This window comes from Aythya ferina (assembly GCF_964211825.1).
Source record: "Aythya ferina genome assembly, chromosome: 18".
NCBI lineage: Eukaryota > Metazoa > Chordata > Aves > Anseriformes > Anatidae > Aythya > Aythya ferina.
In genome coordinates, this window is record NC_140317.1 from 6,420,485 (window position 1) to 6,442,947 (window position 22,463).

The 22,463-nt window shown below is 36.5% G+C and overlaps 1 protein-coding gene across 2 annotated transcripts in view; it reads right to left on the minus strand.

Moving 5' to 3' along the window:
- B3GNTL1 (UDP-GlcNAc:betaGal beta-1,3-N-acetylglucosaminyltransferase like 1) overlaps nucleotides 1-22,222 on the minus strand; it is a 124,212-nt gene extending 101,990 nt beyond the window's left edge. The window contains exons 1-5 of one of the 2 annotated variants that reach the window (XM_084492637.1): nucleotides 22,086-22,222; nucleotides 17,860-17,976; nucleotides 17,635-17,734; nucleotides 12,087-12,151; nucleotides 1,494-1,559 (exon numbers count right to left, since the gene is read on the minus strand). In XM_084492637.1, coding sequence (XP_084348763.1) covers nucleotides 1,494-1,559; nucleotides 12,087-12,151; nucleotides 17,635-17,734; nucleotides 17,860-17,976; nucleotides 22,086-22,148 — 411 coding nt within the window. In that variant the 5' untranslated portion in view covers nucleotides 22,149-22,222. Of the gene's footprint in view, nucleotides 1-1,493; nucleotides 1,560-12,086; nucleotides 12,152-17,634; nucleotides 17,735-17,859; nucleotides 17,977-18,674; nucleotides 19,310-22,085 lie in introns of those variants that run through there. The other variant, XM_084492636.1, reaches the window with a different exon arrangement.
- Between the last annotated feature and the right edge of the window lie 241 nt (nucleotides 22,223-22,463).

Here is a 22,463-nt window from a genome sequence, read left to right on the forward strand (position 1 = left end):
CCTTCAGTCTGTTCAGGCGCTCATTACTATTTATTTAATTGCCACTTAATGGCTCATACCTAATGTTGTTAGACACTAAATTATAGCAGAATATAAACAAAACAGTTGAAGTGTTTTTTAAACAGCCTACAAACTGTTTAGTTGAAATTAGTCTAATTAAAAAAGTCTCAATAGACAGATACAGAAGTCATACAAGCAAGAAATACGATAGCTCCTAACACTGGTCTCCACAGAGCAAGCTAACTGGATCAACTTGCCTCTCCGGTTCCTTGGCATTTTACTACAGAATTACATTAACTGATTCATATCAGAACAAAAACAACTTTCCATGTATCTTTTTATTAATGTTCATAATATGAACTAGGTTAACTGCTACTCAGGTGCTACTAAAACTATAATTTCATAAATTACATTGTAAGGATTATCAGATTTCATCAGAGACCTAGCACAGGTGTTGCGATGAGCAGGTACACATCCTACCACTAAGCAGCAGGTTGTTTGGCAGGGATTCCTTAGCTGAAACAACCGCAATAATCTCTTCTTTGAAGTCAGTGTTTTGGGGAGGAAAAGTTCAAATGGTGTTTAATTCCCAGACAGTGATAATCTTCAAACCGTCCATTTTGTTCCAAGAACTGCAGGAAATATCTTCTTCACAGACCAAGTCAAATACCCTTTCTTTACCAGAAACCTCTGGCACACAGTTTTAACACCTCTGACATTTTCTCTTGCGAGATTTATTTCATTTATACCATTTTTTGCCAAACATTGTTGATAGGAGTACAAGCTCAGTTTTCAGATTTATAAAGGAATGTATATGTCAGTAATATTGACAAAAAGTAACTGTCATAGAAAATTACTTTGGTTTATTATTTTCAGGTAAAGAGTATATACACACAAATTCTCTCCAAGGGATATTTGACTTAATCACAGAAATTGATTTAACATCATGATCAGACAGATCATAAAACAACTCTTTCATAGATTGCCTTGATAGTTCATGTCACAAGAATAAATAATGGCATCCGACTTAATAATGTTTTCTTTTGCAGACACCAGGGAAAAACACTGATTTAACTGTAGGCCAGTTTATTAATGATAACACATGCATTCCTTACAGTTTCTTAAATATTTCAAACAGTTAGACCATTCTTGTAACTGATCCTTTATAGCTTTTCACATTACCTTGGAGAGCTATATCAAAAAGGCATTCTCCTTTAAGTTATATACACTAAGGAAACCTGTATACTTATTTGAGAAAGGGTACCACAGTCACAATGACGTTTGGTTTACTACACAGCGAAAAATAGAGGAAAAGAAGTTCAATCAAAGCTACTATTCAGTGCAAGGATTAAAAATAAAGGAAAAGAATACACTGTGTATTGCTCTGCCTCCACCAGACCTACTGTGAAATTTTCATATCCTTTTAAAGATGTATCCGGCACTCTGTAAAAGAAAAAAAAGAAAAGCACAAACACACACAAGAAAGTACTCACACTGTTTGGGTGTTGAATGGCAGCTTCGTACTGCAGTCTAACCCGCTGTGGCATCATCACATCATCCTGCAATAAATAGCACACTGTTACTGAATATAAAAAGGTCACAGTACAGTACTCAGATACACATTAGAATATGCTGTTAAGTTAACATCATTTTACTGGCTTGCAGTCAGACGTACAAATGGAACAAATATGAAAGTCACTGTGCCCATTACTTGTTTCTTTCAAAGAGCCGGAAGTAACACATTTGCATCTAACTTCTTCAATGCCTCTGAGCAAGTGGAGTTAAAAATGAGAAAGAGCATTTTTTAAATGCATTCTTATTTTCATCTGCTACTTTGATAGATTAAAATAATTGAAAACCATTCCACTAAAGCTTCTCCAAGTAAGCTTTCAGTGCCTTCTTTAAAATGCACAAAGTGAAAATACCTATGTAGGTAGGAAAGAAGAGAGCCAACGGAGGAGTATATGGCAGGATGATAGTCACTAACAAGAAGTAAAATAATTTATAAAGTACAAATACCAATAAAACAGATATAGCTAATAACATTATCAACTCAAAAAGTTCTTCATTTTAAATGAAGCCCTCATTTCATGTGGAAACTAAGATTCTTGCTTTCTAACACATATTCCCATTCAAAGCACACAAACTTACTAATCAAGCAGATAGACTACAAACTTGTATGTATACAGACTGACAGAATAAGGAGACAAGTCTAAAACAGTCTAGAGTATCTGCTAGTGGTATAAAAGCTGAAGACGTTAAATGATCTTGCTGTTGTCACCTAAAAGCAGACACAATGAGAGATTAAAGTTGCGTGTTAACCAGATTCATCAGAATCTTCCAGTCATAGCTGTGTATAGGTTGAGTCCTCAAACTTTAAGCAACATCAAAGAGTAAAAAACCCTTTCTTTGTAGGTCTCTGATTTTCCAAGCAATACTTGCACGTGTCTACAAAACCCAGCAAAACACTTATTTCTACCACTTTTCCACAATGCAAGTCAATCTCCAGTCAGATAAGAACCACCAGCAGTGCAATATATAGAATAAGGCTTTTCTTTCCTAGGTTGAGTCTTTCAGTGATTTCTGAGATAGCGTTACTTATCGACAATAACCTTGTTACTTATCAAAAACAATAATCAATAATAATCTTATTACTTAACAATAATCTTATCAACAACAATCACAAATAGCATTATTTATCAACAGGAGTTCAAATGCATCGGTGATAGAAATACAGACTGACTACAACCAAGCGAAGCATATTCTTGAGCACTGTGACAGCTCTGAGTACATATACTGAAGAGGTAACAAAACCTGAAACCTGCAGTAACTCAAAACACAGTAAAACGAACAAACAAACAAAAAAAAAACCACACTGATAATGCGACTTGACACTTTACACTCTTAGTGGGTTAAACTCAATCCTGTTCAAACTGTAAATGGCCTAACTACTACATGACAGATGTTGCAATCAACACATTTCTTATGGACACTCACACATTTTACATTTCTAAAGACACCCAACATCTCTTTAACCACAAGCTCTAATAGCCATATATTGGCAGTGGATGTGGATAAGGAACTAACCTTGCTTAAAAGCATGAGATTTGAGACATGCTGGCAATACGAAGAAACATTCTTTGCGGTCTGAGCTGTACTGAGTCTCTCTTACACACTGGTTAAAGCTAATACAACCTGTTTCTCCTCAGTGTATTTCCAAATGTTTCTAGCTTATCAGGGAAACATAATTCATGGTTGGTTCTCGTTCCTGAGTTCCTGGTCTACATCCATTCTTTTAACCGTTCCTCACACTAAAATTATTCAAAGGAGATTTCTGCTAAAGCCAAAATACAAGTATTGAATTTCCAAAAACTTTCACATTAAAACTTTCAGTCAAATCAACAGCAACATTAGTGCTTGGATAAGTAGGGCTTGGAGGGTTGAATGATCTCGATATAAAGGTGACACGACAGTCTTACCAAAATCAACAGGAGAATGAAAAGAGCTTTAGAAGTAGCTCCAACTATTTAACACAATTGAAGGTTAAAGATAAAACAATAGAATAATAAAACTGACTCTTGTGGCATGCAAGTTCTTAAAAGAAGAAAGAGATATATCGGCAAAAGCATTTTTCTGTATCCAGGATATGGTTAGTAAAAATATAAGATTTTAATCATTTTCAAAACCAACAGTGGAAAAATTCTGATTTCTCAGCCTTTATTATAAAGGGAGAATGAAACTCTCTTCAACAGTTACTTCAGAACTTTGACAATAATATTTGCCATCTAATCTACTTTATCAAGAATTCATCAAGCAAACATTATAGCAAAACATTTACCCTTGCCTGTAAGAACAATAATCATATTTCTCTGTATACCACAGAGATATATTTTTTTTTAATTACAATCTGTTTTTTCTTACAAAATATAGGAGTTATATTTTAACTGAGCTTTGTTCACACCTTGTTGTCTTCTTGTTAAATCCCTAAAAACCAAGAATGCAAAAAGAAATCCATCCAAAACTGAGGAATGAAAATGCTTAGAACAATGTTACTTTTATCGCTTACAATACACAACATAAGCTCTTGTGCTAAAAGGTTCCAGTTATGATCTTGCACAAGAGATAAATTTAAACGGGACTCATACACTCACAAAGATGAAAAATAATCAACTTGATTTAAATAATCCAAATGAAATCCAGAATTCTATTCACCATACAGGTCAATGTTATGTTTTCATCAACAGACAGTTTGGTCTGTTTCCCCCTAACAAAGCACTATGTCATGTGGACGCGATTGGCAAAACTAACAAGACTGCAGATTTGGGTCTTAGGCTATCACCAAGATCATCAGTATTATGTAAAATCCAGCCTAAGAGGGAGCACTATGACCGCAAAAACTTTAAAACGCTTTTTAAGAAAATAAATACATTTTTGTTCTCTAATATTCCAAAACTATGAACTCTTACCCTGAGTGACCTTTAACCTTTATTTAAAATATTTTTTAAAAGTCTCTCCATTTATCTATCAGTTATTATTTACAAGTTTTACATAACGCATTGCTGTTTAGTTCTGTGATTCTTCCTGGGATGGAAAAAAAAAAAAAAAAAAAAAAAGAACAGTAGTTTAAGACTTATGTCTTAATCCCAAATAAAATAAAGCAATCAAATGATGAGGAAGAATGGTACAAAATACAAATCACATCCCAGACAAAACTGAGTCAGTTCATCCACCTAGCTTTTTAATACTCAGGCTGGACAACTATAAAAAAGAAAGCTAACTGCAAAATCAAACTTCAACGCATTTTGAAGATTCTTTACTGTGATGAAGTGGAAAAGAGAAAATAATCCTGAAGAAATAGTTCTTAGTAATGAGGTTGCATTCTATGTCAGTGATAGGAAAAAAAAAAAGAAAGAATCAAAGAAAGAAAGAAGAGATTAAGTTCTAATGAGTAAAAGCAGAAAGACAATGCCACAAAACCAGAGCACTTTACAAATTTCTCAATTTCATAGGCCAGTGATAGATAGCAGTGACACTCAACCACACACTGCACTGGTAAGAACTTACAGAGTTTCACCAATAACAGATAATTAAGATGTTAAATTTATAGAGCTGTATATTACATAATCACAGATTCCCTATCAAAGATATTGCATTTATGATACTGAATTCAGCAACTGTTGACAGATACTGGTTTATACAGTCAACAGTTTGGATGTTTTTTGTTTAAAACTGTGAACAAAAGTTGAATAATTAAACCATTTTTCAGAATAATTTTCCCTCATGACACATCAGACAAAGAAGTGCACATCTGAATCTAGCTGCAAATGTATATTTAGTCTGTTTAGAAAAAACATACTACTGAATTTAGAAAAAGATGCTATTTAGAAAAACAGACTACATTTAGAAATAGCAAAGTACATTTAGTCCGCTTCTGTCTCCTAGATATGATTAGGGAAGATAAGGCTAGCAGTAAATTACATTGAATTTTAGTGGAAACTTCTGTTAAACTTCCTTTAAAAAAAAAAAAAAAATTCATTTTTCCCTGCTAACATGAAAGCGTCTAAAGGTTGTCTCTTGGCAGACAGAAGGCAGACAGGATGAAGAGAAATTTTCCCTCACTGAAAGAATAACAAAAGAATATATTTAAAATAATGTTCAATAAATATGCTTCCACTAAGTATGTACTTACAGTAGGATAAGGAAATAAAAATAATTTGTTAATAAATCTACTTTCAGGTAACTGCATTCCCCAAACTTTGGAAAAAAATTAAGAAAAATCTCAGGTAGTAGCTGGGTTTACTGCCAGCTAAATACATACATATATACAGTGCAAACAACGCCAAACAGGTAAATGACAAGCAATAAAGCAATATAAACAAAAGCCTACATTAGACACTGAAAACAACCCAGATTTTGTAGGAATTTTGTTGATTACAAACATGTTTCCTGTTCTCCAGTGTCCATTCTGAGTAGGGAAACAATTTGCTGAAAGATGGGAGAATGAAAAGGACTTTATTTCACATGAAAAGCCAGCAGGGATTTCTAAACAAGCCCAGATGTGTTTCTGCCAGTGGGAGGCCGTGATCTCCGTCACCTTTCAGTCAGACAGGCATTCTGCCTGCTTGCGGTCCTACCAATATATCCCTTCTGCAGAAAGTTGCCTTGCTCCTGTTGGGTTCTACACCACTTGCAGATGCTGTAGGACCAGAACCGCTCATTACACAGCTCTCAGCTACGTTGTTTTCGTTCCAACCAGAGGCAAGCACTCATCATAAACACACACAATTTACACTGAGCTAGTTCTTTTACTTTCCTCATATGTTTAGTCGAAGAAAAGGAAATCTAAGTCAATAATCCAAGTTTAAAGATACTATTCAAAGCTGTTTTTGCTTTATTATTTGCTTCTTAAACCATTCTGGATACATTTAAGTGACAAACATTCACTGGCCTTTTCAACCAGGCAGGCTGTCTGGACCACACTGAACTCCACAGTGATAATGATGATTTTCCCTTGAAACTGTTTTTTTTTTTTACTGCAGAAAGTAAACACAAAACATACAACTCAACATACAATACGTCTTTACTTTTTAAAACCAAGGACAAGCTCACATAAATACTACACTAACTAAATACTACACTAACTAAAGCTCAGTACCGAAGTGCTTCCTTAAGCTCACATTATAGACTCAGCATCAAACACTTCTGCAAATTCCTTCATGATGCTGAAAAAAAAAAAAAAAAAGCTGATATGCTCCATCCTGGCAGTAACAGCACTTTCTTGTCATTGCAGCTATTGCCCCTAAAATACAACCTGTAGCAGTACCAGGAGGAACATCTGATTCCCTAAGAAATGACACGGCATCTCCAGTCTTTCAATCCATCAAACGGGCATTCATTTACCCTGCACCTGCTCAGACTATAAGTGAAATCCTTCTTTGCTATTGTTCAGTACAACTCCTTGAGCTAGAGAAGTAAAAGGCCTAAAGCCTCCACAAACTGGCCTGTCTGCAGGACTACCAAAGCAAATACGCTCATCATCGGCAGTGTTTTTAAAGAAGCCCCACGCTATCAAACCCATTAAAATCACACACTCGAGTTCCACATGTCTCACCTGAGTAAAACACACACACTGCCAGTACTTGCAATATCACAGGGAAAAAAACACTGCTCTTCAGATTCTACTTCTGAAATACCTTGAGAAAGAAAGGGACAACAAAGGAAACACTTCCAAGGCTAAGACACTGACTTTATGGTGCACCATTTCTTTCTTGAACATGGCAACAAAGAGCCCTAAATGGGAGGACATGTTTGGTGACCTTACACCTGGCTGACTGGCACATTCCAACAGCATAAAATTAACTAGAATCTTCCTATGGAATCTTTTACTTCAACATGACTATCAACTGATGAGAAATTTTTGACGTCAAGGCAATTCCCACCTTGGTGCATTTGTGCAGCAAGCGCAGACATATGCTGTTCTATACCTAACATTTCTGAAGTCACTGGGGATAGATTTTGGATCTTTCTCACAGTTGGATCGCTGAAAAAAAGCATGGGAGTGCTTACAGACAGGGGAAGCAAGTCATTTACACTGCAACATCAGTAAACTCAGACCAGAGTAAAATCCTCCCTGTAAATTTCAATTACCCCCTTTAAGTAATAAACTGATGAAGAAGTGTGGAAGGAGCTTATGGCAAAATAAATAGAATAGAGCAAATTCTAAAGGTTTGGTTATTTATGAAACAGACAAGTAACATTTCACATTCCAGACAGGGACATTTAATCCATTTTTAATACTGTTCTGTGAAGACATATACGTAAGAGGAATGATGCCTTCAAGTACTTCTTGTTTGTCCTCCACTCTCCCCCCCCCCCAATTTTTTTTTTTTTTTTTAATAATATTTTCGTTCTCCTTAGTGATTCAGAAAAAAGGTACAACTCTTCGGGGGAGAGGGAGCTTCTGGGAATGGAGTTCACCACTACATCCATTCACCTGCTGATTGAGTGACACTTTCTCTCAGTTTTTAAACTGAGGATCAAATTTGCAAGGAGTATTACGTCACAACAACAATAAAAAAGCAAATACATGAAGTCTGATCACTGCTGCATTTTTTAGGCTATACAAACGGTAATTTCCATGAAAGTGTTTCAAAAGGTTATTAACGCCTGCAAAGTAACTTAAAACACCAACTTCCAAAAACAGCAAGTGAAGGAGCCTAGGTAACCAAGCAGCTATTTTAATAACTGAGAACTAGCTTGAAGGCTGGAGTCCCTGAAACACATCAAGCAGCTAGCTGAGGCCCAACCACCTTCTCCCAAGACCTTTAAGAACTCCCCTCACTGAAGTGTTTTTGAACCTGAAATTCAAGACAAGCTCATGCACCATTTGACAGCAACACTGACATTCTGCAACTGAAATCCTAAAAGCAAATCTCACAAATGGGAAAACACAGGTCGGGAGCTGCCAATTCAAACAGCAGAGTGCTGACTCTGATGGTCCACCCTTGATTTGGTGAATAAAGCTCAGCTGCTTCCCTGTGCTGGGACAGCACGGAACAGCCAACTCTTAACTGGCTAAGTAAGAATCTTGCAAACAGCAATATATTGCCAACAGAGCCTTTCAAAGGACTAAAACAAATGGGTCAAGGACTCAAGTAAATATGACTGGGCTAGAAACATTGCAGGTCAAATAAAGGACACGATTTTATATTTCTATATATTTACCTATATATTTATATAACCTCCAAAACCACCTTGATTAAACCTGAAATAATGGGAAACTACACAGATTCTTAGGATGGAATGAAAGCACATTCCTTTTTAAAGAAATGCAGTTTTATAGAAGGATAAGTATGTTTGGTAAGTGTCAAAGAAAATAGCACTTCAAAGAAAAAAAAGAGTTTTCAGTATTACACCTCTCCTGTGCTAAATCTGGGTAAATGATTATAACAAAGATGGCAACCACCCCGGAGAGCTGACAAACTAAAATCACAATAAAACGCAACTGGTAGATAAAGTAACTACAGACAATTTGAAAAGGAGGAAAGTAACTGTGAAATACATTAGCATAATTAGTGAACTCTGATGTCATTATGACCAAGATTTTTCTGGGAGTACAATAAGAACAATTTGTTAAGTATCTTCACATTTTCTGCTTTTGCTGGTGGGAAAAATGCCTCAGTAGCTTAGAGGTGAAATCTGTAACAACAGCTACAGCAAAGAAACTCCATAATAGCTATTAGTCAAACAGCTGCCACTTCATACTAGAATAGGCTGATCAAATTCTGACAGTTCTGAGCTCTGTAACCTTTTTTTTTTTTTTCCCTCCACATTTCTTCCCAATTTGTTGTCCTCGCAAATCTGTGTTGAGAGACATAACACAAGCAGCTTGACTCCAGCTGGAATGGCAAGCAAAACAGTCTCTTCGGGACTAATACTCCCAAAGATGCGTAAGTGAAATGAACATATGAGGAGCCACAACACTTTTCTCCACCTATATGAAATGTATACAAGCTATTGACACAGCCCCATTTCTCTCTCCATCCACCTCTAGCAAAGCTTCAATTATGCCTGCACATCTGAAGGTCAATTCCTTGGCATTACTGCAGCACATTCCAAACGGCTGATATCAGCATTCCTTCCTATAGAGCCTGACGCTGGATTGGTGACTGAAACGAAGAAGGTAGGTGGTGTGTAGAAGCAGAGCTATTAAACAGCTGGCAACATCTGTGTTGCAGCTATTATCACACAGCATTTACTAACTATGGCCAAAATATTGAGCAATTTTTAGACTTGCAGCAGTTTCCACATTCATTTTTATTTCCTCCAATCTGTTTTCAGCAAACAATGGTAGCCACAAGGGGAGATGGTAGAAAATACACTTAAGTAATGCCAATCATTTAGCATTTCTTTGTACCAAGATTAGGCTTCTGCTAGATCAGAATGTCTTCTGTTCTGCAGCATGTAGCTCAATAGCAGGAACAGAAATGTGTAGAACAGAAAGCCTTGTTAGCTTCTTCCAAACTTATCCATACTGGAAGTCATAAAATTCTCAATCATAGCACTTTGACTAGGTCCTAATTATATGAAACATCAACTTATGCTAATAATAATCTTGCAGAAATTCAAAACCACCACGGATTTCATAGTAGTTGTAATTTGTTTTCTCATATGCACAGCAAATAGAACAGTCAGCAAACAGAACACAGCAGCACAAAGAAGCATAGTTCATAAACTCCATAAAGCAAATAAATTAAGAATTCTGAAGATATCTCTATAGAAATATTAACTTGCAAACAACTACATCTGTCTGGATTGAAAGACTTACCTCTGTAAATTATTTTATACAGATTTGAGACAGATGTGAAGCTCTAAGGGACAATATAACAGTATGTTAATTTCTCACTCATGCTTATGTGGACTCCAGCTAACTTCAGTCAACGTAAGTATGTACACAACTCATCCCATGTATTTCCTGTAATACCCCATACAATGTAGTATTTATCCAAGCCTGGAACACCTGACCTTTACAAAATTTTAATATGTATTTCTTTCTTGTTTATATATGTAAGTAGTTTCACTGACTCACAATGTAGGAGTTAAATCCACAGAATCATAAATTTAACTGGCCCTGGCATCTGTGTCTACCTGAAGACAAACAAAAAGAACTGGATCCCAGGTATATTTGCATTAACAAAACTGCTATCACTTCAGCTACTTCATGGCATAATTTGTAAGACTCACACGCTCTTACAATCTGATGAATCAGGAGATCAAAAACAGAGCAGTGGATTTCATGCTCATACTTCCTCAAAACAATCTGTTTATGAAACAGATACTGACACTCAGTGCTGAATATGAAGTACTTTTCTTTGACGTGTAAGAAGCTGACCTGTCCAAACACCCATTAATTTGTATGTGTGATTGTGAGTTCCATGTGTCCAATAAATGCTCAAATTTTGTTTTCTGACATACCATTTTATACATATGCATATTGGATACTGCATTGCAAAGCTTCACCCTCCTTAAACTTGTACACAAAGATTTATATAAATATACTCTGTAAAAAAAAATCACTAACAGGAAGGATAAATTCAAATATACTCTTTTAAAAAGGCAAAGTGTTGATATATACTTTATAATTTAATAACAGCAAGAATAAAGGCCAGGAAAGCCAACAGCAAAGCTTAATTTCTTAAAAGTAAGACCAGAAACATATGCCAAATTGCCTTGGGTCTTGCAACAGTACACTGTTGGGAAAAAAAAAAAAAACTGCATAGCTGGTACAACAAATAGAGTTTGCAAACTGAAAGAACATCCAAAGTGAAAGCTGTGTGATTATAAGGCTGTAGAGTTCACCTCCCTACTCTCATGAAAAAGATCACGCCACTTTCTAATGAGCACAGACAATCATAATGTTAACTTGTACCCTACCTGAAAGCCTACACTTCCTGCAGCCATTTCCTCCTAGTACTACACTAAACCATAGCCAATTCAGAGGAAAGTATCAATCTTCAGGTGAAATTACACAAGATCAGTGAGCCTTAAAGGTCTTGCTCTTTTTGCCTGATCCTAGCCACATGGCACCATTCCTCAGATCAGCTATGCACATTTGTGAAACCCTTCACTGCATATTAAGCTGTATAAAGTCAGATAGCTATCTGTGGGTTAGTGAGCTGAATGGGTTCACAGAAGGTATACAACAAAGGATAAAGAAAAAAAAAGCAAGATGGGAGATGAGACATCTCCTATTTTGCATTAAAAAGCCAGTAGATTAGCTCTTAGTTTCTCATCTGTATCATTTTCTGAAGCACATGGGAAAGCAAAAATTCTAAAAACAGCTAAACAGCAACCCTGCTCAACTCTGCTCGCAACCGCTTGTGAAATCCCATAGGATCAAAGAATGGTATGAGGCTGTGGACATGCTACAGGTTGGAAGGCAACTTTAGGGCTATAAATAGTAACCACCATGTTTAACACCCAAACACCTCTGAAGAGCTTGTCTTTAAAGCAAACCAACCATGACATCAAAAATGATGAGACAATCTTTTAGACAAAACTGAGTCAAGCATGATGTATCAACTTACTGAATCCAGAAAGCAGAGATAGGCTCCCGAGCTCTGTATTACTGCTTGATTTTTAGCAAATCCAACTGTTGAGAAAATAAAGATAAAATTATATAGTAGCTTTAACCTTTGAATTTTTAAGCTTACTGCAGTCAGGAACAGACGAAAGTATAAAAATCAGTACCAAGCAAAATACGGATTTTTCCATATTTTAAACCAGGTAACTTTTAAATATTTAAATTGTATGTTCATTTCAGTATTATTCTGTGTGGTTAATCAGATGTACATATCAAAATTCTACCACCAAGCAGAACTGAACTTTTACTACCCCTCCCCAAAGATATAATACATAATATAAACCTTGAAGAGTCCAGCTACTTAGGCCTCACATCCAGTACACATCCAGATGATGAAAAACCTTGGCTGAATATACATATTCATCTCTTTAATCGTAACAAATAGCAACAAATTCTGAATTAAAAAAAATAATACTAATAATAAAAGAAAGCACAAGAGACTGCTAGTCAACTTGTTTTCCCTACCTGGGGGCCAAGTCCTCAGTACACAAAAACAGTTCTGTTCCATTTTGTATGTTAAATACAAAGGAAGCAAATACAAAAATTAAAACAAAAAAAGTCTCATTAGGAAGTTAGAGAAAAATCAATGTTATTCAAGGAGGAGAGTACATGTCCAAAAAGCACAAATTTGTCTTATTTATACCATAACATGTTATACCATCTCTGGAAGACAACCCTAAAATACAAATTCAGTCAGATGACAATCCAGGCTTTTCTACCATGCCATTTCAGGAAGTTGAACTAGAAGAAAACTTTTTTGTCAGCTTAATTTCTGAAGCAGCACTGGACAGCACTGGAGGGTCAAACAAGCAACAAAGCTAAAAAAAAAAAAAAAAAAAAAAAAAAAAAAAAAGGAGGGAAGAGCAGGAATGCACGACCAAAGGTAAGGAAGGAACTGCAGCAACCAGCAGCAAGGTGAGTTCAGAAATGGAAACACATCTATGAGGAACAAGTATGAGCTGGTTTACCTGGGATCACTTTATACGTAGACAAGGCCTAAGTACATTCTGGTCTTTGAATTCTTGTTACAGACAGCATTACAAGAAAAGACCATGCTATATCATATTATTCTGAAAAACCCTATAGAAATTCTATTTGTTTTTTTTTTTTTTTTTTTATATATATATATATATGTAATCATTTAAGCTTTATTTAAACTATTTCTGAAACTCACTCAGAGAATCCAGCTCAAGATTGCTCTGATATGCTTGCTAACCATGTGATGCAATGATATTTAATACTGTTGTGTTGATTTTTATTATTCTTTAAAGGGAAAACTGGAAAGATAAAGCCATGTCTCACCATGATATGGAGTCGGGTAGTTTTAAATATTATTATTCCTTAAGTTCCTGATTTGGCATTTCAAAAAATTCAAAAGCTTTCTCTGTTCTTTTTGTGAGATCCATGTTTAAGTTTGCTCAGGAAACAAATTTAACTGGGCTCAAAGGTTCACTTAGTTTAATACACTTGCTCCTTGGCTATCTTGCTAAGTTGTCCAAGTAAAGAAAAAGACTTATGACTGCATTTCTTACTGCCTCAAAGGAACATCAGATCAACTGCCAAAGCAACAGTACTGATAAAGGCTCTTCCTTGTAACTGTTTTATTCTTATGTATTTCAAGTATTTTAATTCTCACTTTGTGGGTGTCTTTGAGTTACCTTAACTTCTCCATAGATTTCTTAGATTTATTACCTTAAAGCATATTTACATACAACTTTTTATACATGTATGAATATCTAATCTCATATATACAGTTACTCTCATTCTCTTTTTCTTTTGGCAGTAAAAAAGCAGCTGGCAAAGTCAGTACTTCACACAACAGCAGAGCTGGATCCTGGCACGAGTGATTTTAGTAGGAAACAACTGATGAAAGTTAGCAGGTCTGAACATGCCAAACAAGAAAAACCCTAATACTGCAGAGGTCCCTACTAAAGAAAGAGGAAAAAGTACAGGATAGAACAAAATTTGACCCAACATCAATCAAATCAATACTCGGATATACCATTACCAGCTGTAAAGCAGCCTGTATTTACATTTCAATCCTGCCATTAGTATACACTCCAACATTTCAACCATCTTCAGTATAAACTAACGAAGTCCAAGGAATCAATAACGAAGAAAAAAGTGAAGCAGATTCAAAGACAACTACAAGACGACAGTAATATTACTACATGAACTTTCTGAAATACCTCAGATCTTGTTTTCAAATAGAAACACTTAAAAAAAAAATCTGAAGTATTAAATATTCATTATGAAAAAGAGTTGGAAAATATTTATTAAGATTAAAACAGAAACCATCCTGAAGCTTTTCTTATGCTAGCTTTTTTTTTTTTAAATAGAGAATATGCATATTTAAAAAACTATTAAAATGAGATATAATTCCCTGTAGAAGAAACTAGATATTAAAAAGTTTTCACCACAATGAATCCTATGTTTGGCATGAGTTAAAGAATTTCTTTAATATTACTCTACTGAAGAAAATCAAATGTTTGTGCCAGGTCTCTGAGTTTTGTAAGGCCTGCTTACTTGGTGAAAAGAGCCTGTTACCATGGTTACAACCGTAAAAACTTAAGCCTCAGTGAGATATTAACATTCCTTACTCTTGGAAAGAAAAAGGTTTCCTTTTTTTAGGCGAGTGACCCTTTCTTTTTTTCTAGGTCCCCCCCTTTCTTTTACATGTTAGAAAAGAATCAGAAATAAATCCTAATCTTGTGTAAATAGTTGAAGATGTGAAGCCTGACTAGTACATTGTTTCTGTACTAAAGCATCTTCTATTAAAGGAAAGACTCCTTACAGTTGTAACTAGTCCTTAACATAATAAAAGTAAATCACTGAAAGCAAACAAATACTACGGATTTCAAGTAACCTGCTCCTAAAATGTAACAACCATGAAGAAAAGATGTCCTCATTTTAATGGTGACCTGAGAGTGACTTCCACATGAATAAGCTTTTTTTATTTAAAAAAAAAAAAAAAGAACTATGCATTTCATACTATTATTTAAAACAATGCTCACAGCTGTGCCCCCTTCCAACAATTTCTTAAAGATTTGTTCAGGTTTCAGCTATCCTAACACTGGCAAATACACGTTAAAACAAAAATTAATCTGACATCTCTCTTTAATGGCACAAGATACTCATTGTAGTTCACAACTCAAACTTAGTTTCAGTTTCCTAGAGTGCAAAGGTGAACTGACTTCGGAGTATTACCATAAATTATCGTCAAAACCTTGCACCTGTGTTCTTGCAAACTACAACTAGTTTACACATGCCATTAATACAAGTCTATTTGGAACAAGACTTTATACATAGGAAATATTTTATTAAAATGGAAACTATATAACAAGATGGCATTAACAATAAATCACAACCTCCTTAGCTTTTTAGATCATCAGCTACTAAAAGAGGTAAGATTTTAAAGAAGACAGATCACCCAGTAGTTAAGGTGGAAAAAAAGGAAAATAAATAAGCTTCCTGGAATACAAGAAATTCTTTACATTGTTTAACTCCAGCATATCAGTTGCCCAAAAGTATTTGCTCTACCAACCTTGTCTCATCACCGGCTCAACAGTGCTTATATTACAAGCTGCACTGTCAAAACAACAACAGATCACGCTAGAAAGGTTAAAACATTAAAATTACTTATAGTAACAGATATGTTGCTATACTTCAGTACTGCTAGGTCTGACAACTGTTTAAAAAAAAAAAAAAAAAAAAAAAAAAGCTTTAAAGAAGTCTATAGTCAAAGGAAATGAAAGCAAATAAAGCCAGGGGCCTACACCAAGTCACAGATGAATTCAGTTCAGAAACTCGTAGTTATTTGTGTTTCAACAATGGGATGAAAATTAAGCCTTCTGAAACAGAACTGGGCTTTTCCATAGTAAGACCAATTTGACTGGTCTATAAATCTGGGTTTCTTTTCAGTTACAAACAGGATATTGTGTTAAAAAAAACAAGCTTACCAGATGTTGTGTTACAGTGTTTCCAAAATGCGTCTCTTAATTGAGATTATCTTGAAAGACACAAATTTTGATGAAATTTTATATTAATTCCTACCTGGCTACTCATTGTCACAAAACCTAGAATGACAGAAATATTCTATCTACAGCTCCCATAAAAATATGAGCAGTGTTCTGTTTGCTTCGTCCTCTTATTGATCTTCAGAACACAGTCGTGATCCTCCAACTTTAATGCCACTCAACATCTGCTTCTTCAAAGAGCAACATACTTTCATTTCTATTTTACATTTTAGCAAGCTTGTCTGCTTAAAAAAAAGCCCAAACATAAAACAAACAAAAAAGAAGAAAAAAAATGATAGCGATATTTGTTTGTTATCTCTTCCAGTGGTTAAATGCAATTTGCAGTAGCATGTAAATCAATAGGGAATCCCACTACGGACCTGTCAGGTAGCTCACTGCACATATTGGTTTAGCCTCTTGTGTAAATACCAAGGAGTTTTAGTGTGAGTTTTTAGCTCCCACATCAAAACTTGTTTTAAAGCTCTGTTTTGATCTGATCAAAGTGGTATCAAAAATGCATTTTCCATTTCACCCCAGGCCTCTGCCCCTTTAACAAAAGCAAACACTGGCTTTTCCTCCACTTCTGACAAAAAGAGTGAGATTAAAATTAAAAACATAGAAGTTTTACAGTTCATATCCCACCATCTGTATCTTCATCCTGCAGCAAAGTACTTCATAATTCAACATGATTGTTATTTACAGCCCAATTGCAAAACCCCAGAACCACCTCTCCATTTGGCTTGGACCACAAATTTAACTGTTTTAAATCAGTAGAGTTTTGCAATGGCAGCAGTAAGAAACCTGCAATCTCCACATTACAGAACATGGCCAAGTTTTTCCGCAGCCATTAATAAGTAAAAAATAAAAATAAAAATCTGTGACTTTTAATTAAATTGCGTTGTTTATAAAGTTGGACTTTACTCCAAGGAATGTATCTTGGGAAAGGGGGAAATCGTTCAAGTGACTGAGAAGCAAGACTGAGATTCAGGAGGAAAATAAACCTTTTCACATAATTTTGCTTGTTAGTCTTTATTTCACATTTTCAGGGTCTGCTCTACAATCCTGACAAGCACTTAAATGATTTTTAAATTATTATGTAAGAAATCTTGTATTTCTTTTTTCTTAAGACATATCTTCTGAAGATAAATCAGATATCAGAAAGCCACAGTAAAATTGTAAGCATTAACAACATTGTGTACACTTCAATTAAACAAAATTCTTTTGCTGAGTAGAGAATAAGTATCAAGCCAAGTTCTTCTTTCCTGGCCATATAAACAAATCTTATGGAGCCAAAAACAACAGGGCCAAATTCTAAATTGGAATGAGTTTTTGTTTTCCAGACCTCCGTGTCCAATGTGGTTTTTTTTTCCATTGCAATACAAGTGGCTACTAAGACACTTCTCGAAGTAAAACAGTGTTGTCTATCATAGCAACCTAACTCTTTAAAAAAAAAAAAATCACTATTAAGTTACATACCTCCTCGAGGCTGAGATGAATTATTGCTACCGATGATTACTGGAACACCAGCATCTTCCAACTTCATCTTCCATTTTGCAATGATTTCAGCTGAACTGTCCTAGAAAAATGATGACAGAGGTGCAGCTATTCTATTTTGTGTGGTGAACCAAACAGCCCAAATAAAAATTTCTGTCAGAGACAGTATTGACTTGGACAGCATTTTCAATAAGGTCTGAAACATACCTTGCTGGCATCATTAAAAACTGACAGCTCCATCGTTTGTTTAAAATCTTGTTCCCAGACAGATTTCAGGCACTCATCTAACCAGCATTCACTATTGTGAACAGGCACAATGACAGACTACAAAAAAACAGAAAAAGTCAGTAACACTATTTTTTGTCCTTACACTACAAGAATATTCATTAAAAAAGAGAAGTGCCAGATCTTTCTGAAACTAACTTTCACCAAAAAGGGATCACAAGAATATGGAAGTAGGCAAGGTACCTTTATTTTCCTTTTAAATACATGATTTGCTTTCACCTCTCTCAAACTTCACATTTTCTGAGTTCTACTTTTGGTAGATCTCCAAGGAAACAAGAGACTACTGAACAAAAAATGCTAACAAGCCATTGATTAAACTATACTAACTTGATTCCAGTATTCCTACATTTCATAAGACACTCTTTGCTTCTATCTTCCATTAATAGATCTTACTCATCAATTTTTCTTCTGACTTATTACCTAACTGGAGATGTTGTATGTGCAGCCTGAATCCTTGGACTCTAGACAAGTTTTTTAAATGGTTTTATCTAAAATTGATATAAAAAACATTAGAAGATGACTTATGACATAGTTCCTTAGTCTCTCATTTCAATTACAGGCTTTCCTCCTATAGCTTCTGTTGTTTCAGCCCCATAAGCATTGTGTGAAAACTTATCTGAAATCTTCATTTTAAAATTGGTTAGAAATCACAGATGAGGGATTTCTCTGTTTAAGTACTCATCAGTATTCTCATTTTTAACCCCCAAAATTGTTTCTATATCTTGAAAAAATAATACCTTCCATTCACAGCATGCCAGTCCTAGGAAATTTGCTGCAGTAACAGTACACTGGCAATGTCCGTAAAGGGGGAGGCCAAACCAGTACCTGCTAAGGTGCCTTATAACAGATGGAGAATTTAAGACAAAGAGCCCGAGTAACCTGTAAAAAGCCTCACAGGACATTTTAAGAAGTTTCTAGAAACAGAACTCTAGTCCTTATCATGTGGTGTAACCATAAACACACACTTGGAAGAACCAGATGATTAGTTCCTACTGTGAGCACATGAGAATCTTGAGAAGCTAGCAGAAGAGCACTGAAATGGACTTCTTACAGATCTGGCAAACACACACAAATGCACACATTAGGAGCTATTGTGCATACTGTTTTTTTCTTTTTTTTTTTTTCTTGTACACAGTACAATATATGTACACTCAGATATCGCAGAGTACAATGTACAGTAACAATGACTAACAAATAAAAAGCTTAACAGCACTGCACAGCAAAATAAAAAAATATATATACTGGTCTAAAATGAATGAACATCCTGATTTTTGGCAGGATGTTGTGACAGGAAAAAGGGGTATTTAAAACAAGTAGAGGCAAAGGTATCTACATTTTTAAGCAAAGAAAGTCTTTGACCTGTTGTAGAGAGATAAGCAAGTAAAATAAGGACAAAGTAAAAAAAAAAAAAAAAAAAAAGTCAAGTTGAATACAAAAAAATACAACAAAGAAAAAAAAAAAGATTATTTCATAAGTATGGCTCAATAGTGCATTTAGACTTCAAAAAATAAGCAGGCCTGAGATCCTAAACCAATACATCCAAATTGCTCAGGATTTTAATATCCCTTATGCTTAGATTGCAATTAAAATAAGCCCCTAAATGGTCATGCTAATCAATCTAACATATTCATTCAGAAAGAAGAGCATTCTCCATTTTTTCCAATGCAGTTTTGTACATTCAGAATAGCCACTGATTCTTCATCTTTTTTTTTTTTTTTTTTTTTTTTAATTACCTAACTTGGTACAATTTTGACTACACCATCACAAACTGGCTTGACATTGGTTTGAAAACTGTAAAACTGGAACTTCTTTACTTTTTTCCATAGTGAGCTCCTGTTTTCAGTCAGAGCAGCAGTGCAAATCATCATTCAAGGACTTTTCTGCTCAGCTTGAACTAAAAACAGTAAAAGCAGTACTTCAACGGCAGCACAGATAGAAGCAATCCATAAATACCTGAGGTCACCAACTCTGATCTCAACAGAGCAACTAATAACAGATTAGCATGCTCTTGAACATTTTCCTGTGAGCAAGTTCTACTTTCACACAACTGTCACAGCAACGGAAAGCTACATGCCTGTCAAAATATGGTACAGCACTGAATTGCTGATGCTTCCACATAAAACTTGAAAAATTAACAAATCCATACAAATAACTGCACACCGCAATATGATTAAAATGCCTGAGTACTACTAACACACAGTAGTAAAGATTGGGTTCTACTGTTCTTAGTTTACTGTTCTTCTGCATTTGTGTTTTTTTTCTTGTTTTGTTTTTAGGCCAAAGAGAAATACACCACAGAGTTTAACTTTTCACTTTTCTCTAGTTCATTTGTACATTTGTAGCCAGGCTTAAAAGCTGTAGTTGGCACTTGCCCTAAGCTGGGTACCTATAAACTGACTTTTACCATTGTGTGACTGTACCAAAGCACTCCAGTCTCCTTGGTTCATTTAAAAAGGGAAAAATGTGAACGTGGGCACAATATTTCATGTACGGGTGCATATTTGTAGAAAAAAGTCATCTGGTAGTAGCCTGAAGAGATCCTGTCTAGATGCTCTGTCCCAGGACAAAACCAGCAACAGCTCTGTCACTGCTGACAAATCACAGTCTCCAGTGAGAAACACCAGCCTTGCTACGGCAATCTCTAAAAGCAGGTCTCTAATGGAGACCTGGAACACAGTTTTCCTAATGTCTTAAAGCCTTTCGCTCAGTTGATGCTAACTACCACTGCCCACTCACAGCACAGGTTATTGTTTGAGTTCTCTTTGCAGCATTTTTATATTTTAAAACTGTCACAACAGAGAACGACAAATACACGTAATGCTCCTTTAAATAAATTGCACATGACTAATGTGTTTTTGTCATTACAAGGTCAACTGAGTGACAGCTGAGTCCAAATTATTCTTTTATTACCTGAGACTGACTTACAGCGAAATCCAGCAGAGGAGCATTTCATGGCCTAATGGCCAAGCACAACAGTTAAAATACAGCATTATGAACCTGATCTGGATTGGAGCATTGTGACATTACCTGATTTCCTCTGGACTTCAAAGTTCTAGAATAAGGCCTGAAGTGATTTTAGGTGGTTTCAGTGAAGTCGTTTTGCTCTGACTAAGCTGAAGATGATTCATGGTTGCTCTACTAAGTGAGTTTTGATGTATGGAAAAATGACAGAATGCTAACTGATTAGCAGATACTTCAACCCTGTTTCTTCTACAAATATATTACTCAACAACATAACTCTTCCCTCAGCTACGCTACTGAAAAACAATACAACGATCACAAGGTTGGAGACATGTGAGTTAAAAAAAAAAAAAAAGTGACAGAAACTGCGCAACTCACTTTTACACCCAAGAAACCTCGTTTCTGGTGTTACCTCCTCTATTGAGGGCATACACCATAAACAACCCCAAAGTGAAATGTTATTTTCAGCTTCAGCAAATTCCAGTTCACATTGGCTCCTACCAATCTCCGTATGTGAATGTGTAAAATAATTTTTTTTTAAATCATTTTAACACCATTGAAGATTTTACATAAGTCAGAAACTGTTATTCTTAAATGATAGTTTTCATATTAGCATTCCAAACCCTTTAAAAACTCAGAGTTGTTGGCAGAAATCAGCTGGTTTTGCCAAACCTCATATATGGGATACTTTAAATGAACCCAGGATGATTTTTAGGACACAAGCTTTGACCTGCTTTTAGGCTGAGATTCTGTGAAGTTCTTCATTTTCACTTGCCTAATAATCTGTGTTATTTTGCTTTTTTTCAGGACCAGTATGTTTGCCTCGCTAAACCTAAATATAAATTGCTGCCAAACCGTATCTGCGGTACGTGTACACGTTTGGGTTCGTGTATATATTTGCTAATAAAAACTAATTAAAAACAAAACCTTCCAGGGAGAAGAAAGAGCTCTGCAGGAAAGTTTTAAGGCTCTCTTTTCAAACCCAGGTAACCAACCGTGCCCAGCGCCTCACTCCCTAAGGCCAACCAGGTCTCGAGGCTGCCTTCCCTCACAGCCCCTCCAAACCCATCCCACTGCCCCGGCACACCCACCCCTCTGCCTTCCCCCACAGCCCCTCCCAACCCTTCCCTCTGCCTTCAGCCCCCCCGACCCCGACGAAGGCCCGGAGCCCCCCCAGCCCCACGCACCACCTGCACGCCGCAGCCCGGCCCCACCGGGGGGCTCCCGGCCGCCCCCCCCGCCTCCGCCATGGCCCCTCCGCCCCCGGGGGGAGGCGGGGCTGCCCGGGGGCTCCCGGCAGGGCGGGAGGCCGTTTCTCTTCAGGACCGGCCCCGCTGCAATGCCCCCCCCACTCCTCACGGCCGAGCGCCGGGGCCGCCACCGAGCCCCCCCCCCCCCGTCCCCTCAGGCCCGGTGCAGCCACCACGGCCCGGAGGACCAACGATAGATGAGGGCGGTTGCAGAGAGGCCGGAAGCGCCGGCGGGGCGGGGCGCGCCGCTCTAGGAGACGGCGAGCAGCGAGGCGCTGAGGGGAGCGGGGCCCGGCCTGGCTCGGCTCGGTCCCG